The 19,775-nt window shown below is 41.7% G+C and overlaps 1 protein-coding gene across 3 annotated transcripts in view; it reads right to left on the bottom strand.

The window, feature by feature from the left end:
- cdh4 (cadherin 4, type 1, R-cadherin (retinal)) overlaps positions 1 to 19,775 on the bottom strand; it is a 176,809-nt gene that overhangs the window by 57,674 nt on the left and 99,360 nt on the right. For 2 of the 3 annotated variants that reach the window (XM_067505522.1, XM_067505523.1), the window contains exon 4: positions 5,221 to 5,447. The exons of the other annotated variant lie outside the window; for it this stretch is intronic. In XM_067505522.1, coding sequence (XP_067361623.1) covers positions 5,221 to 5,447 — 227 coding nt within the window. The remainder of the gene's footprint in view (positions 1 to 5,220; positions 5,448 to 19,775) is intronic. 3 annotated transcript variants of the gene reach the window in all.

Below are 19,775 nucleotides of genomic sequence, written 5' to 3'. Positions count from 1 at the left end.
TTTTAACTCCTTGCGCATTCACAGCTCAGGGGATTGGCCTGCAAGCTCCGTGTGGACCTCTAGACAGCCAGGGCTTTGGGTTGAGCCGGGCAGGAGAGGCAGCGGGGCGATCGGGGTGGGTGGTTAGAGGACAAACAGAGGAGCGAGGGGACCAGATGTGTTTCCCAGATAAGATAACTCTCGTTCCAGCTCCACTCATCCAAAACACTCACAGGTACCAACTGGCACGAGGGAGGCAGGGAGCATGCCAGCCTTCTCCACAGGCGGCAGGTGGAATTAGTCTCTGTCTGTGAATGTGTGTGTGTTTCTGTGGCTGCGCGTATTTGCAGATGTTCATTGAAACAAACAAAAGGAAGGTAAAACAAAAAACAAACAAACAAAAAAACAAATGTGAGGACAAACAACTCTCTCTTTTGCAGATGACTGTACTGACATACAGATCATCAGAATTATCTGTATGTCAGTACTTATGCACAGTTATAAATACAGACGACATATGTGACTCCATGAGCAGGCATTTTCTCATCTATGTTGAGCCTGTCTATGAGTCCAGTGTGCTGCTACCATGAGAAAGTCTAATCTGTAATCAGCCTTCTTAGCTAAAGCAGCCCATCAGTACTGAAGATAACCAGGTAGAAGCATCCGACTGATCGGGCACCAACATTCCTTTGCAAATGCTGCCAAAACAGAAATAAAGATGAGGGAATTAAGCAGAGGCACTGACACAAGAAGAGGCAATAAAAGGGGAGACACCCTTTATTGTTAGCCTGCTTATAGACGATATTGGTGTAGGGGCTGCATGTGGCTTTCAAACAGCATGGCAGTTGACAGGCATTGAGACAATAAAAGACTGCAAAATGCTCTGGGCAGCCATGAAGTTATGTGATTGTTAGGGTTTGAGACATTTCTTCTGCATGTATGAGTTTGGCATGTTCATGTGAAGTTTGTTCAGCCATGCCTGCGTGCGCATATGGGAAATCGTGTGTGCACACATACAAATCTGTAAAAAATAAGACGTCGACATATGTGTGAGTATATCTGTCTGTGTGTTTGCATGTCCCACTGTGTGTGTACAATATGTGAATGAACACATGACAGGGAGTCAGTCAGTGTGTCCCTGACACCCAGAGGCAGGCAGGGCCAGCTGGCAGCTCCCTGCTCGCAGGCAGACTGTGCATTTCTGCGGCATTCTTCAGACCTGCAGCCCCAGAGCCCTGGGGATGACATCTGGAGGTTATCAGTCTGACAAACAGGCGGAACAATATAATAATAATGTGCACTCAATGGCCATTCTCTATTCAGTTTGCCTCTGAAAACATTTGATTCATATTGTTTGATATAATTTCTTATGTCTTTGAGCTGCTAGTTCACTATGATAAATTCAGAGCACCAGTTTTCAATGGGAATGAGTGTTCTCCCATGACATCATGTCTCAAAAACTAAAGAGAAGAAAAGTAACACTTAAATCTTACTTGGTATTTAATTTACAAAATTCACATTGCTGCTATTTGCCTCATGACTCTGGCAACTTTCTGGTGTGGACTGTCAACAGAATCAGGCTATAATCACAAAGTTAAAGCACACAGCAAAAATCACAACCATTCAACCCTGCAGGTGTTGCTTCTCAACCACGAGTGGGGACCACAGGGTCTTACGTTCCACCCTGCTGCTGCCGGCCTTCACTGTAATCTACCTTGAACAGGTGAGGCCATCTGGGAAGAGTGTGGTAAAAATGCAAATCAAATAAGCACTAAAACCCAACCCGGCAACCAGTTGACTCCAAATCCAGTGGTGCATAACTGATGGGCTCTAAGCTGGTGGAGCAGGCAAACCAACGTGCCATGAAATCAGTACGAGTTGGAGAGCACTCAACGAGAGGCCCTACCTGTGTGAGGTGCGATAGCCTGAGTACATAAACACAGCAGAAAGGGCTCTCAGGCCAAAGATGCTCTACACTTCAATTGCTGTGGTATTGTACAGTGGAAAATTGAGCTGGTCGATCATGGAGCACATTCCAAGTATGCTAATTTATTCTACTAAAACACAACAGTGAGAAATTAAGCCAGTTATTAAAACCAAATCAGCAACTCACTGGTACTATGCAAGAGAAAAGAAAGCCACGGCATGTTGAAAACAGTTTGTCTAAGACAAGATGAAGTAAGCAAACCATTTGTCACACTAGAGCATCTCTCTCTGCACATTATCTGTCTCTACACTGAGCGAGGGAACAAAATGAGTTGGTATTTGAGTTGCCTGTCTTTTAATTGCCATTGGGAAGAAGAGGATATCCTGAGCGGTTTCTATCCACAGCTGCCATGTTGATTACGCAGAGATAGGTTGCGGTTAGGTGATGTGATTATGATAACTTTTTGTCTAAAATAACTATTGACTTTTAGAACAAAGAGACAGGCTCAGATAACAACTACTCACCCCTCTGTGTGTGTTTACCAATGTAGAGAAGGAAAACACATAGTTCAAAAAACACTGCACTGAACTGATAACACTGTTTTAACATTCACTCGCAGAAATTCTGTGAAATTATTTGATTGACCTCCACACAATAAACGCCTGTGTAATGACTCACCAGTTCATAATGCTACTATGCAGTACATCAGTGGAGGTGGAATAAAGATAAAAGCAAAAAGTGGACAGTCTTACTCTTACAAAGGGAACTAGCTGTATTTTACTAACATTAGCGAGCATCTCTAATTTGAGAAGACATAACCGAAGATCAATTTTGGACTTAAGAAATCTAGACCCTCTCAGTCAATGCCACTTTCTTTGTGACACAAATATACTCTAATAGATGCAAACAGGAACAGCAATATTTATGGGTGCCATGCACTGTACACGTGTGTCAGTAATGCACAATGTGCCAACAGAGGTCTGTCAATCAATTCACCAGTTACGAAATCACGTTAGATGTGGAGCATGGATCAAACAAGGCATTTAATGCAAGAATATGTGTTAAATAAAATTATGTACAACCTCTACAGGGTAATTTCATTGGTTTTGGCATGCTGCTAGGTGAGAAAAGAGTGAAAATATTTGTATAGTTACACTGTGTACATTTTTTCTAATGCAGGAAAGGAAATATCTCTGTAGGACGAGACAAACTACCAATGATTAAAAACCAATGACTTGCCTATTTGAGTCAACTGTTCTTTTTGTCTTAGCATGCTAACATGTTAATACTATAAGCTGATAAATATTGTAAACACTAAACCTGATAAACTTCGCGATAGTAAAGTGTCCTGCATAGCAGTTCAATATACTGATGATGCAATTAGATTACGTCTTCCTGTTAAACTGTAGAAGTAAGACGGGGAAGACAGCAGGAGACAGGAAATCCAAGCAGACAGAACAACATGACTTCACCCACAATGTCAGAGCCTCGTCTGCAGGGCAGTCTGACATTACAGCAGGTCACAAACGCTGCTGCTCTACATAGGGGTTGATTTTCTGCCTTCCATTTTAATAAATGTTACATTCTGAAAAGTACAAAATGTAACAAAAAGGAGTCCACCACTCTGAATAAGTATAGAGTAAAACTGTGATACTCTATAAGTGTCTCGCGCTCAAGTTCTAAATCCTTGACGTCAGTAAGGAAAAACCGTTAAAAAGGAAAAAGGTCATCACTCAAATCTCTTATGTTATGTAGTTTTAATTAAGTAAGAAAACTAAAAGTGGCAGTTTGAGAGGATGAAATATATAAGTCAACATACAAACTCCATTAGCAAAATCACCATGGTGGTTTGGTAAATATGTCTTCCTGTAGCCTAAGTCTGTAATTTGAATATTTACATTTGTTTTAAGAATAGCACTTTATTTCCCAAAAAAGACAAAGCACCTTAAAATAGCACCTCTTTATAGCATTTGAGTTAAAATGACTACACATGTAAACACTGTTCTAGCAATAACGCATATTGTCCTGTTCGTATAAAAGCTCGTTTTCAAATTTCCATGCGATTAGAGAAAACACATTTATTTCTTGTTCAATTATTTGATCTTTCTGTAGCTCTACGATGTTTGGAACATAATTGTATGCTGAAACTACATCACCTGGTCCTTACAGACTCCACAGAGTGGAACATTAGCTCAATCAATGTCAATTATTTCCCAGTCTCCATTATTGCACTGCCAGGAGTGGGCAGAATTCTAATCCTTACTCTGCGATTGCTTTAGCTACATGAGTCTTGGGCTTTTTGTCATGATTAGAAACATGACTGAACATTAAGCCCAATGGTGTTCAACAAGTAGTGCAGGAAAAATGATAATGTGTCTGTCGCTCAACAAAGTGCCGCCTGGTAGTGAAAGTCAGTAACAGTGGCCATAAATTTGGCCTTGTGTAGTTACAGTCTCTGTTAGCGAATAGAGCCTTGGAAGCAAAATAGGGCCATGTCTCTAGCTCTCACATACAGAGACGCACTACCTCCTACAGTAACTGCTGTGCATGCACTCTTATAAAAATCATACCTTAGAGACAGCTGGGAACACAAAGACTGTGTGTACTGTAAGTGACATAGTGAAAGGTGAGTTCGCTGTAAACGCTGACTCCAAAAATGGGCAGCATTAATAGTTCTGATCAGTAAAAGTCCCCATGGTTGTATTTCATCCAATTTCCGATATTTTATTTGTTTTATAAAAGTCTGAGCCGATTAATGGCATCGGGGTTGATGCTTTACAGCATCTACACCAAATCCAATCAAAAAACAAGCACAGATTGAACTCCTAAAGCATTTATTGACTCTAAATCCAGTTTGAAATCTTCTTGTTAAATCTAAATCCTCCTAGAATATTGTATCAAAAGTTTAGCTATCATTTAAAACAAAAATCTGTATTTTTTGGCTGATTGCAATCATCTTGTGGGGTTTGCTTTGACTAACAAATGCTCTTTGGCTGCAGAGAGCACATTACCATAGCAAAAGGTTTGATTTTGGCCATTTTGTAATAGATATTCATCAGATAAACCTGATATAATTCAAAAATCAACAATCTGTGCTGGATAAAAATAAGATGCCTGCTCCCTTAATGTTTTCTGTGTTGTTCAGCGGTAATAGAAAAAGAACAAGAAGGTTTGCAATAACATTATCTTGACCTGAATGTTATGCAAATGTATTATTTGCTAACTTATGTTGACAGTTTAATCATGAGGACACAGGTCAAGCAATGCCATCAACTTGTTCCTGGGTTTGAGCTAAAATATTTACTTCTCATTACCTTTGTCAGTGGCAAAGGGTGGGGATGTCCAGCCAAAGCCAGCTTGACAGTGGTCTCCCAGATGTGGGGGTCATGGACCCCCTTGGCTGTCACCATGAACTGCACAGGCTCTGACAAGTTGGCCACTTCCTGCTCTGCGTATACAGTCCCATCAGGCCTCACGCTGAAGTTTGGGTCACTGCTGACAAAGCCCACCTCTCTGCTGCGCTGGCAATCCTCAAACTTCACTGGAGAGACAGACAGAAAAGGGGAACGGGTGTACAGAATTAGAGAGCGGCACAGTGAGATTTACTCCATGAGGTGTTCGCAAATCCTTGACACATCTGGCAGGTTTAAGATTAACCCACATCCATCAAGACATATCTTGAAATATCTCATCCCTTTTCCTGTCGCTTCTGATTCCCTGCTTTCACGTCTTTGGCAAAACAAACTGCTTATCTGCTTCTAAACTGGAATACATCAGGGTGGGGGAGGGAGACCTAATTCTCTTTCATTTCAATTTCTTCCCAAACTAGATGGATAGCAATGTCAAAACTGCACTTCCCTCAGCTTCTCCAGGGGGAGCATGAAGAGAAGGTCTAGAGCACATTAGGCTGACTGGGTCGATTGTGCTCCATTCTTGGCTGCCAAGCACACAGCACAGTGTTGAATGACATTTGGAGGTTTCTGCTTGACTGAGACAAAAGAAAAGGAGCTACAGTATGATGAGCCACAATGTTTGCAAGCACACACACAAACTGGCACTCATCTTTTCAGAGATATCCACATGTGCATTATAGGTAGACAGTTTGGGTGCATGTGGTGTTTTCAGTCTTTCCACTGTGCACGGCAGTAAAGGGTCAGGATAGATCGCACAGGGACAGACGGGCAGAGATGGTGTTTGGCAGCTGAGCGCATCAGTACATATTCTGACGGCTGACATGAGTATGCCATTACTGCACAAAAACACAGGGGAAACCAACAAAGTCTCAGGCAGAACAATTTGGAAAATCCTTTCACTCCACTGCCAAATTTAATCAACAGTCAAGGCATAACTATACCATGATTTAAACCATGATGCAATGACATGAGAAAGGGGATGACATCAGAAATGAGTGATCGCTGTTGTGTTAATGCGCAAACACACACACACACACACACACCACACATCCCTCTACCCCCAAGTTTAAATGCATGTCTTCTTATCTTATATCACAAACTGTGGCTGCGGATAACAAGACAAATTGATTTCATAAATCACTCAGGGAACAGATCGCCTGTTATGAGCTATGGCAGTGTGATTTTTCAAAAATCCAGCATGAAGAAATCTGCACAGCAAGCTTTTTATCAAGCCATCTATTTAATTTATCGCCCAGCTTCCTGTCAAAAGCAGCTCCCAAACAACAGGCTAATAAAGCATAAGATCCGCACGGCCACTGCAGCTTAGCATCACAGAAATGAGGCTGCTTGTTTTCAACCTCTGAGTAATTGCATGCGTAATGAGACAGTTGGTAAACACGGTTTTGACAATGTGAGCATCCGCCTGTGTTGGAAAGCACAATCTATATTTTCATTAAAACAAGCAAACAAACAAACAAACAAACAAAGAAAAAAAGATATAACCCAGTGGATGTTACTATGTTAGTGATAGACTTGGTGTGAAATTATGGCCTTGCTTTGGGGATCATTTGTTTGGGGGGGGGGGTCAACATTACGTATTAAATATACTGTATGACAGAGACCCGCTTGAATTGTCCACAGATGAATTGTGATGGCAGGCGTGCATTATATAAATGATTTCAATTAGCCTGAACTGAGCTGGCTAATTGTTGTCACTTAGACAGGTCTCATGTGGTGCAGCTGGAGAAGTGAGGCTTAGGGACACGTGCACTGGAAAATGCTGCTTACAAATGCATGTGCATGAGTTCCTGCCTGTATGTGTGCATAAGTTCAAAGTACAGCTACTTTAAGAGTGTCTGTCCTCAGCTGGCGCATATTATTTTCAATGTTAATTCTATAATAAAACCAAGAAGGTCTCTGTGGGTCTGTCTGCTGCCCTGTGTGTTGTAGTTGTGCCAGTTGGCATGGGAACACAAGTGTGGTGTGTGAGCCACTGAAATTGTGAAGCACTGTTCAGAGATTGTCTTTGATTCTTTGTAGGGGCACCAGGCTGGGTCCCAGTTTACCATTCACTGCCTACTTGTGTGTACCCACGAGAGGCCGGGACCATGACCCCGATTGCTGACACATCTACTTAGTGTGGAGATATTCATGAATGCTCTGCTATTCATTAAAAATCCTGTTCACAAAGCACATTCAAATCAGGTGGTGGGATCTGATCTGCTGTGCTGTTAAGTAAAAGTGGCAGAACGACAACTCTGACAGTAGATACAGTAGGTATGTGTTTGAGAGAGAGAGGGAGATAGGAATGGATGATACATCAAAATAAACTCTAATAGGAACAATATTCAACGCCTTCACAAAATCCTTAGTTTTAGGACAAAGACAGTTAATGTGCAAACAATGCTGTAGAGTTTAGTCACTGCCATCACATAATGGAAATGGAAACAGGGACACTGTTGATTACTAATCGGTTCTTTTTCACTATTGTTCTATAGTGCATGTAATTTGTTTGGTCGTATTATACTTGGCAAACCACAGCATCCCTTTGTAGGAACCACTGAACTTAAAATGAGTAAACAAGACCAAGCTCCAGGGCATTTTCTAAGCTGACAGCCCCGAAGGTCAGTGAACCCACAGCTCTTCAACAATGTCACGTGCATATTTTAACCCAGGTTCAGTCAATGGTACCACTGGACTTCACCTCATCACCTGGTCAGCTTGTGCTTGTCAAAAGGCTTGATAAAAATGTATGAAGAACTCTAAACTAGCCAATTTCACATCTGGGTGCATGCAGGGACTTGGACCATAGTTTGTCAATCACAATTTGCTTTTTTCATCAAGGTTATCTTATCAAAATAAGATTTCAGGATTTTTGCCTTTTGTTCAACAATTGTGCATCTCTCTGATACTGAGAGTGTCAGGAAGACTCACTCTGTTAAAAACCTTTCAGCAGCTTGCATGTGTAGTTTTATATCTCATGTGAATTAATGCACCGAAATTACTATATAATGTCTGTATAATACTATATAATATACATGGTTGATTACAATGCATAGGGGTGGTAATGCACTCTGTTAGTCAGCTAGCTTAAAACAGCTAGCTCAGCAGTTCAGACTCTGCAAACAATGTAAAGTGTATAGAAATAGGAGCAATTTTGTGCCTTGGTGGTTATAATAACAGTGTCCTGACTCAAAGATCTATTGTGTCAATTGCCTTCTTCCTCTGGGTGTGTGTGTATATGTGTGTGTCCCTGTACTGCCTCGGTTCCATGTAGTTGATGAAGAAAACATCAAGGGTATTAAACTAGCAGCTGAACTGTATGTGTGTGTTTGCGCACGCGTGCGTGTGTGTCTTGTACATTTTAGAGCAGCCTGTCATCCACAGCGGTGTTTGGCAGGCTGCTGAGACTGGTGTCATTCTGCTTGGCTGGTCTTCTCTGGACTCTACGGCCCAGAACATGCTGTCCAACAGAGCGGCTAGAGCGGCAGAGACGTGGCTAAAACAGAGCAGGCAAGCAGCCATGACCACCGACCACTGAATCCTCCACACCCCCACACACACACACCGCACACACACACACACAGAGTGAATGAGACACAGAGGCGGGTGCTTCTGTTCTTTGTCTCTTCCTGCTTGTAGATCCACGACAATACCCCCGAGACGGCCAAAGCATCTCTTGAATGGAAACATTACATGTGCATAATACAGATGGCAGGTAGTAACTCTGCACAGCCAGCTTTGTGCATCCACATAGAGCATGCCTCCGTCATCCATCTGCATCCGCCTACACAATGTTCACCTGTCTACAGTGCACGCCTCCCCTCTTCTCTTCCTGTCACCATCCCCTCCTTGTCTCCTCCGCTTCCCTGTTTTCCAGTGTCACAACTCCTTGCCTCCCTCTCTAACTGTCCTTATTTCCACCCTTTTTAACCCTAACCCCACCCACTATCCCAGCCTGTCCTCATCTATCCTCCATCTCTTGTATCCCCTGCAGACAAAGGCACTTCCTCCTAAGGCAAACCAGGACAGCCAGCCTGAGCTTTGTCGCTGTCCAGGCTTAAGCTTTTCTTTTATAATTCTTCCTTCTATTCTGGGCCATCTGATCTGTTTGAAATCTAGTTGCAAGTGCTTTGTTTTTGCGATTTGGAAAGTGTATAAATATCGGCTTCAAACTAAAGACAGCAACCACCCTGTACCTAAAAAGGCTGGTGTCAGAAAAATGTCCCCTTTTCTGTGCAGGAAACTTTATGTGGCTGTGGAAGACATGAAAGTCAGTTTTGCTAGGACTGGAGCAAGTAAATAGGTCTTGACTGAGCATATGGAGCTCTTTTTGTTAAGGTGCTGTTCATCGTAGTCTTGGCACAGCGCTAAGTAAACATTCCCTCTGCTACCCCGCTGCTTCTCTCAAGCCAACAAGAAAATCAGTGCCACCCACTCAATTTGCAAATAACAGTATTTGTGCCATGCTGAGGATGTGATAGACAGCAGCACGGGGCCCAATGACGAGTAAATGAACAGTACTAAAACGCAGAACATACTGTATGTATGAGATGGCAGAGCACTCTGGAGCAAGTCAACCCATAAAGATTGTGACTTTTCTTTAATTCTGCACTTATTTATCAGCATAGTTTCAAAGGTTTGATTGATCATTGTAGAGGCAGAGCTTACTCGTGTCCGGTTTTCCAAAGATTATCCACTCCAGAGGTCACAACATTTATTCAATTCCATGTCCCACAATTGAGCTGATAGCATAATCACTCCACAGTACACGTTCACAAATCATTGCGACCGAACAAGGTAAGAAACCACGTACCTCCACAGCTACACACTTAACGTTCCACCACTACCTTGTTGCTCTCCATAACCTCGTGGTTAGCTCCAATATCTGTATCTGTTCTTTGCAGTAGCTGCACTGCACCACTTCGTTCGTAACAAACCTTCTATCTACATTGTTTTCTTGACCGTTATTATTTAAAACTAAAACAGCATGAGTGAAATGTAGGATGCTCAAGCATTTGGTTTTAAGTACTCGGATAATCAGGGTCACTCACAATAAGCTGAATTAATTTTTAAAGACCCTTGAATTCCACATGAGGATCCACTGCTGATAGCAACAGATAAAAACTTTGGTGAAAAACCTGCCCTTGACTGCGAAGTGTTTTTAAATTTTCTCATAAAAGATCTTGATTAATAAAAACAATTCCTAAAATTTCACATTATCTTCCAAATTTTAGCATACAAATACACATGCAAAGTTTTCACCTAAGAGCCATTAAAAATGTTAAAAATGTTCCAAGTTCATCTACTAGAGAGATTTGAGTAATACTCCTTCAACCTACGAGAGGCAAAAGAAATGGAAAAGTTTACACCTTTCAGTGGGCGGCGAAGTAACTGCAGTAGAACAACGAGATTGAGACGTAGAGATGTAAAGCTCTATTTTCTGACTTCTTGATTTATCACAACTAAAGAACAGCATCTTGTGAATCTGTAGTCAAACCTGAGGCACCCCATGCACTACATCCACAACGCTTGAAACTGTTTTGAAATCTAGCCCACTTTACCCCCACAGGAATGCTCATAACTAATTCAATTTACATGCTGCTGTTTTTAAAACACTGCAGGTACAATGTGACTTTCCTGAAAAGGCCCCCTTTTTTGCCGCAGTTGGAAATGAATTTCTCTGCCTCTGCAGTTCTGTTTTAACAAAAGCCCACACAGTTCCCTCTGACAGCTCGTTCTCACAAAAGGGAACCACTGTGACTCAAGTGTGTGTGTGTGTGTGTGTGTCTCTACCTGTGCGTGTGAAGCAGCCAGAGTGAAGAAGAGAAGAAGGACATTGGAGTGGGAGCGTGTGACACGAGCTCTTAGCATATACGATTATTGCAGCTGATGCATAAATGGGTATAGGTGTCATCGACTCTCTGCGTTCCCATAGGTTTGTGTGTTTGTGTGTGTGTGTATGTGTGCATGCGTGGGTAGAGAAGGTGCTGTCAACCTGCATTTGTGTGCGTCAGTGCTCATGTTTCACTTTTTAAACACTACACGCTTGTTATCTGGTGCTGCTGCACTTAACGGGGCTGAATGAAACCTTGTCACATTGTTAGTGCGATGCCATGTCTGTACGGCCAACCTCCGCCCACAGCCCTGCTGCCCCCACCCCATCACACCTTTGTTTTCCTTCTGTCGAGTCTTTCCTTCTGCAGGTACAGAGGAACAGCTGTAAAAGACAGCCTTCCTGCATTAGATCCTACCCGCCTGTCAGGATGCAGCGTGTCTTTATACTGCAGATTTGTCTGTAACGAAAGCATATAGACATACAGGATACTGTGGATGTTGTTGGCCACTCGCTCTGTGGGGGTTTTTCAAAGGTTGTCATGGTATTTCAATAGATTATGAAGATTTCCCTCACAGATATTTTTTCTCTGCACACCACCTCACTTGCACATCATCGCATTTGGCGGTGAGCTTCACATTATAGCTCAGCGCGTTAATGTGTTGCTGCATTTGCTGTCCTGCAATCTTTGGCTGGGACACTTTTGGGCTTTGCGCATCCTTGGCCTTCCCTCTTATCTCTGCATTAGCTTCCTCTCATGGGCATGAGGAGGTTTGAGGAAGGAGAAAGGGGAAAGAGGGAAGATAAAGAGGGAGAGTGGGAGCAAAGCAGAGAGGATGCAATTAAAAGTCTGGGTCACAGATCGCAGTGCCAGGCGTCACTGTGATTAATACACCACCATCAGCCCAGGAGCTTTTCTCATCTCTGTGTGGATGTGTGTGTTGTTGCACAGCATGTGTGATTTTGTTTGTGAATGTGCTATCTCCTAAGCATTCTGCAGCTAGGGGGCACCAGTGCGTCTCAATATGTGCCGTCCTCAGGTGTGCCAGGATTAAGCATGCTAAAGGTTATGTCGGGAATCCTGGCGGCCCGTTGTTTGGACAGACAACAGTTGAACATCTAAGTTAAGAAATGTCTCCTTCCAAATTAGGAAAACATGCATGGAAGTGACAAGTATTTAGAAAATAACCAAAGAGTGACTTTAAAGCTTTGCAAGAAGCAGAAGTTACAACTAACTGCTCTTATAAAACACAGCATACAAATTCTTGCTAAACTTTACAGGTTCGTTCACATACCTGTGAACTTTAATGAGCACCAGCTCTCCTTGAATTTGTTTGCATGCCGTTTAGTTGACCATCTCATCAGCAGCTACTAAATAATTTCAGACCATACCAAGTCAGTGAAATCTTTCGAACAATCCACCTTCTTTAGTAAACTGTGGCGGGAAACAATTCCCCTGACCGAGCTGGTGGCCCTTCCCGGAGTCTTATGGTAATGAGAAATGTTCCTTTTTGAAAAACAGCAAAACATGTCAACCAATTCCTTCTTGTATTTCTTTCATCTGGCTTCACACTCACCAGACCTTGCCTTCAAGGCTTCCCCTTCGATTTAGCGTGAGCAGAGAAGGAGCAACGCTTTATCACAGCAATATCTTTTTTAAGGAGGTGAAGCGAAGATACTGCCTGAAGGCTACAGACTGTCTGTTATCTCCCAGTACAATATAATAATTTCACATAGCCCAGAGCGAGGTGAAGGGACCTCAGCTGGGCAAAGTGACAATGAGGGGAATGTGAGCAAACTAGGGGCAACGATCAGGGGACAAAAGGAGCGTCTGGGAAATATCAGTGATTCTCATTCAACCGTATAATGACCGTAATGAAAAACCATTATTTTCAAGTAAGTATTTTCACTGTGTGTGTGAGTGTGGGGGTGTCTGAGCGTATGTGTGTGGGTTTGTGAGCATGTGTGTGTGTGTGTGTGTGTGTGTGTGAGAATTACACTGCTCCCACTGCATACATTGTACAGTGGAGAGAACAAATTGCAGATAATGGTCACACTCTTATTATAGTAACTGAAACGTAAATACCCTCAGTTCAGAAGAGATGTTATGAGCCCAGTTACTGTACATAAGTCAGTCTGTGTCCAGCGTTTATGTCTTTAGCTGGTTATATTTAGCAGGTCCTGATTACCGTCGAGACTGGCCTTAATAAATACTATAAGACTAAAAACAGGCTTCCTCGCATTACCTTCCTTGCTTCCTCTCTCCAGTCCTCTGAGAAAACAAGGACTCACTCACAAGGTAATCAGCTTTTAATTTTCTCCCCCCCTCTTCCCTTATATTCTCTCATTTTATCGACCAGCGGCCCTTTCTTCTCCCTGGGTCCATTTTATTTTTCCCTCCATCTTTTCCCCCTTCTTGTGTTATTAGCATAAAAGTGTTTGCATCCTTCCCTGGTGATTGTTTAGCTGCTGTGTTCTGCATCTTGATTTGATTCCCCACAATTGCCCTAATTAGCATTACAAATATACACTTAGAGGAGAGCAGAAATATCTGTTATGCCCGACACTCTAATTTAAAGGAACTGAAGTTAGAGGAAAATGTAACACTAAATTTGTGTGATAAAAGGTGTATCACTGTGTCTCAATAATGAGGTGTCTTATCCGAGTCCACTAAAAATACACTTTCGCTTCATTTATGTTAATCCGTGAGTGGGGTGTTTGCGCTAAGTGAATAAAGCAGCACACTGAGCATCCAACATGTGGAACATATTGGATGTTCAATCGTGATAAAAGGTGTACTCACAACAAGAAACATACCTCTTATCTTCTCTTGCTCTCCCTCTCTCCAGCCCAGATCATGTCATGTGCCAATGATTAGACTTAAGACAGAGCTCCTTCATTATCGGTTGCTCTCATCCATTTCTCTCTAATCCTGTCTCTACTCCGTAGCCCCCTGGGGCAAGGGATAGGCCAGGGCCAGCCATTAGTCCCCAGGAAAACACTTATCCGTATTTCCCCCAGGAGGAAATCAGGGCCACCCGAGGGATCAGCTACACCTACTCCTCCACTGCTTCTTCTTTCATTCTTCATTTAGATACATACTTGCTATTTAGGGCCACTTTTCACTTCTGATCTAAGGAGAGAGACTATGAGTTGAAAACAGCCAAAAATGATGCCAAGGTAACCGTTCAATCGTTAACCAGGACACAAAAGTGGATTTAGGTGGGTTTTCTCCGAAGAGCTAAGCCTGCAAGCAGATGATGTCTAGCTAAAGAGCACAAGTACATAGACTATAGGGACAAATTGTTGTGAGCCCGGTGCTGATGTTGTCATTATGAAGGTAATTGCTTCTCTAACTAGTAACATTGAGCCACAGGGCATAAGTGTTCAAGTCAAAACAGGAATCAATGTCTAGTACTTCAGGCTTGAACAGGAAACATTTTACATTTAGTGTCAAACCAATAAAAACAGAGTAAGAAGAAGTGAATACTTTCATTTCATTCTGTAAGTAAAGAATCTATACTTTTAAAGCTGAATCCATCCATCAGTCTTTATCAAATGCTTGTGTAAAGTGGATATGGTGTTAGCAGACAGTTCCTTATTTACACGTCAAGCAGAAAGGAAGGAAGAACAAATTACATTTGGAAACATCACATTTGGTCTGTGTTGTAAATTTTCCAAGGTCTGTCTTTTGCATAAAGTGCTGAATGTTTGGTTCAGTGCAGGTTGTGTACAGTGGGTTTATTAGATTGTGTTTGTTGCTGAAAAGCTCCCTGCTGCTGTGGAAAATGTGGTCGAGGTTAAGCGTGTTAAACAAACCAGTGAAAGTGAAAGCTCAAAGACACAAAAATGCTCCGCACAGCTGAGAAAAACTAGACGGGAGAGTAATTCTATGTCAAAACACCTTTTTCGTTTACATGTATTGGTAATATAAATGATTGTGAAATAAAAGCCTCAGAATGTAGTATATAAAACCGGTAACAAACAGTATTTTGCAGCACGTCGTATAAGTAAACCGAATCATACTACAGCTAAAATATGTCATTGTGTGCTTTTATACCATCCCATTTGAGCTTGGATTTGCCCGAGTACTTCAACCAAAAAGTGTCATTTAGAGTGCAGCCCTACTTTAAAAAGCAAAAAACTTTCTTTCAGCAGCTATTTGCTTTGAAGTCACCCTGGCCTGTTCCAGAAAATCAATTAAAAACATGACTAATACATTTGCACCTAACATTTCCAACTTTTCCTATTGATGTCCCTCACTGCTTTGGCGCTGTGTAAATACTGAGATCACAGAGATAGTGATGGGAGCATTTCAGTAAAGACCCTTTCACACTTACTCTGTGCTTCAAGTGAAGCTGTGAACTAAAGTGAAATGAAATAATGAAGAATATCAGAGAACTCCTACTGTGTTCTTTTTACACAACACTTGACAGTAGAATCTAACACTCTTCCAAAGCCCCTCAGACAATGGTACAATATTACACCCTGTGAATGTCCTCTTTGTCTTTCAGACCTGTAAAAACATTTTCCATTTGTGATATTTATAAATATTCTAATCCGAGTTTCTTTCCTACATCCCCCCTTGCATTTCCTCTATAAGTCCCCTAGTGACAGCTATCAGAGAGATCTGCAGTGGTCCTTAATACCAGCATAAGGCTGTCCCTCAAGTGGGCAGCGCTAAGCCTCATTGTCTGCTGTGGATGTAGGAAGCACAATAGGAGAGGCTGAACCTCTCTGCTCAACTATCTACTAGGAGGGAATGGGAGGTCGGTCTCCCCCTGGCCATGATGCCAAAACCATTATTCTTATCACTGCAGGACAACTCACCGCAGGCCAGAAAAAATCCTTTCTGAAAGGTCAAATGAGTGTGTGTGTGTGTGTGTGTGTGTGTATGTGTGTGTTTACTTTTTCCCCACCTCTCTCACACCAGACATATCTGTATTTCTCATTAAATGATAATACATCACTCATGACCTTGTGATAAAAATACATTAGCTGGAGACAAGTCATTAATCTATAAAGAATCAGGCTGTTTAGGTTATCAGGTTAGAATGGGTACTCTGTACGTTTTATCGCAAGTAATGGGAACTGGCATAATTGCTCTACTTAGACAAATCAGTGTATCGTAGAAGTGTTTTATGTGTTGTCTTTGGGAGAAAAGTTGACTCCACCACGCTTGACTAACATAGGCCAGTGTGGTTTAGGACGACTGACCAGTAAGTAGACAAATCACAACCAGAACGAAACATAATGCAGCAAGAACAGTTATAATGCAAGAACAGTTTATAAATGTTTGAAAGATATTGCTACGGAAAAGTGTTTTTTCTTGAGAGCAAAGCTGGATTTTTTTGACCCAGGTTTAAAGGGATTGGTATAGGTTTTATGCAGTTTATTATTTTAAAGTTCAGTTTCAGAGAGAAACACGAATATTCTTCAAACTCTAGACAAATATACTTTATCTCATCAGGCTGTATTGTGCTTTAATTACAGTCTTCTGTATTCCCCACAGTTACTGAATTTTTTTTTTTCAGTTACGATGTAATATAAAACAATAATGAGGTGTGAATCATCTACAGTACAGAGCTGGGCACAGCAGAATAAGAGACGATTGCTTGTTTTCATTCACACAATGACGATCGCAATGAAGTTTGCACGCAGCTTTGGTAGGTGTGCGATAATGAAAAAGAAGAGGCTGTTTGGGTGGTCTGAAACTTTTTTTTAATGTTTTCTTCATTCTCAGCAAGCTCCACCAACACCACATCTTCAGAAAACGCATACCAAACCCACCAATCACACTTTATGCAAGGGTGTCTCTATGTTGCTGTGGCTCTACATTTATTTTTTGTACATTTTGTAGAGCTATGGAATTACATGCATAGACATACTTTGTTATTCTATAGCTATACTGGAAACCCTTAATGCATTCAGTTTGTCCAACTTCTTGTTATGTCTTCCTCAGTGTATGGGGATATGTTTCTGCCTAAGCAAGGCTAAAACACTCCTTGGATTACCACTCTGAAAAAAACCTAAAAAAACAAACGATTAACAAAAAACGATAAACTGTCAGCACCCAGGGGTAACCAAGAAGAATGAACCCATCTTAAGACAGCTCAGTGTAAACAAAAGCGGCGCTCACCCTCTACCCAAACCATAGAGGGAAAGCAGAAATAAATGAAAAAAGAATGAATGCAATTAAGTTTTTAACAACAGTTTACTCAATTTAAAAATATAAATTGTTTTTTCTGCTATTTCTCATTTGACACCACTGACAAATGTTAGGTCTAATCAGTTTACAGCAGGTAATTATTTCCCCTACTATAACTTATCTTACTTCCAAAACTTTCCCACTCTCAAATCATTAGTGAGTTATTTTTTTTTCTTTGTATCAGAGAAGTTAAACACTTACTCTGCAGCTCAATACATGTATTTGTGTGTTGTCTGACACACACAAGACCGCAAGAGAAGCAAAAAGCCATTCAAATTAAGTAAAATATGTTTAATCATTCTTGGTATTCTTTTTCATTAATTAGATAAGGGCTCTAATTACACAGAAACATTATCACCGCCATTACAAACAATTAAAACACACCATCCATTCTGTTGATTTGGCAAATGAAACCTGATGGCCCGTTGCCAGCCTGGCAATCCACTTCTAAAATTTCTCTCTCGAGGGCCCACTTCTGGGGCCCTGGAGAGGTTGGCTAAATTTTGTTTTCACACAAGCTAAAGCTTGAGGATGTAAGACCAAACCAGAAATAACAGAACTGAATATACAGCCCAAAAGCCCATCAACGGCCTGTTTCCCAAAGCAGGATTATTACATTTGTAGTTACCAGCAGTCAAACCAAGAAAGAATGGTTATTTTTCCTTCAGTCTCTGGTCAGGTTTCAGGGTTTTCCTTAATTCAACTAACACGATTACCCTGCTTCTTGAGACAGGGCTACTTGAGAAAAAATAGAAAAATATTAACAACCACGTTGTCTTTGTTCACAGTGAGGAGATTCAATGCAAACAGTTATAAACAATGATACTGACTACACAGATATGCAAAAAGATGTGTGTCCAGTGTGCAGGTTATTATATAGCAAAGGTATCAATGTGACATCATCTTTCCATATGACTACTATCACATGGAAGGACATGCGAAACCTCTTCCCATCCGAGTGGTGTTTTTTTTTTTACTTTTCGTGTTTACAAACACTCCACAAGCTCACAAATCTCCAGGGAGAAAATACATATTGTGCTAATATAAAAAATTTGAGGGAATAAATTTGAGTGTGAAAAGTATATTTAAACCTGCAAATCACCATGTAAACAGTCTGTGGTGGAGGAATGTGCTCAGCACTGCTGCAATCACAGCTTCAGGCCTTAAAATATCAAATTAAGTGCTGAGCTTTATTTTCATGCCAAATCCATGACTGTGTTTGACTTTCTTGCCAGCATCAATTTATCAGTGGAGGTGTTAAACTTTCCGATGGATGAATGTTTAGACTATGAGCCTAAGTTAGCCAACACAATTGGTAGGGTCACGCGCTGTAGCTTGCTAACCTGTAACGTATGCTTGACCTTGAGCTGTCTGTTATGCATAAATCTCCATCATGCCCTGGGCTCAGAGGTGACAGAGAAGCAGATGAGGACATCCAGTGCAGTATGAAGGATGGTGGCAGTAGTTCCCCCCAGGCCACGGTGATGGCACTGCATCGATCCAGCCACTCCGGAGCCTGAAGTGCACAGCCTTTTAGCTTTGTCAGCACCATTCGGCTCAGCACTGCTCCAAATGCCCTGATCACTGTCAGAAACCCAGGAGAAAAAGCCCCGAGAAGAGGAGGAGAAAATGCTGATCTATCTCGAACCAGACAGGTGGTGCAGGATTGGCTAAATAACTGCTAACTATTTAGTGAGTGCTTCCTTATAATTTTCTAACGGTTTTGAGATTCAAGCAAATTAAAGTTTACTGTCAGGCAGGGGAAAAGCAAAAAGACAGAAGAGGCTTTTGGAGCTGCTCCTCCTTCATCTACCTCTAAACAGAAGCACCTGTTTGTCCAATTCAGCCTGCCAACTGGTCCTCCGGGAAACTTAATTCTGCTAATCCACTCATATATTTACTCGTGTGGAGGTGTGCTGGCACTAGTGATGGAATGCTCACAAAGAGATGTCTTCACGTAGCCTGTGTTTGTCTTCTACGGTGATTCATGTACACTAGTTTATATCTTGTGCCATTAATCTCTCAAGTCACTTTGGATGTACCCAGAGGCTTTCTGCTCTCTCGTCACTTCACTTACTGAACAGAATCAATAAAGACCAGACGGTAGACTTTGAACTTCCAGTTTTATTGTTAACTCTTTTAAAGTTTCCTCTTCATCTGAGTCAGAGCACAAATGAGTGTGAAACCTGCACAGTCTAAAAGCACAGGCCTTGACTCGCTGAGGAGGCAGACAGATTCAACAAACATGGACAGAAAAATCAAATTTGGTTAAAATCACAAGTCCTGGGCTCAGTCTGGAGCACTTTGACTATGGCAGTCAAGGTTGGCCATAAACTTAAACAAGCTGGCTCTGAGAAAGGTACTTTAGAGTGACCCTCCATAATACCCTGTAACTCCATAACACAGCAACAC

This window comes from Channa argus, chromosome 5, assembly GCF_033026475.1.
Source record: "Channa argus isolate prfri chromosome 5, Channa argus male v1.0, whole genome shotgun sequence".
In the NCBI taxonomy this organism is placed as follows: Eukaryota; Metazoa; Chordata; class Actinopteri; order Anabantiformes; family Channidae; genus Channa; species Channa argus.
Note: the sequence above shows the minus strand (reverse complement) of the source record. Positions and strands in the feature narration are given on the sequence as shown.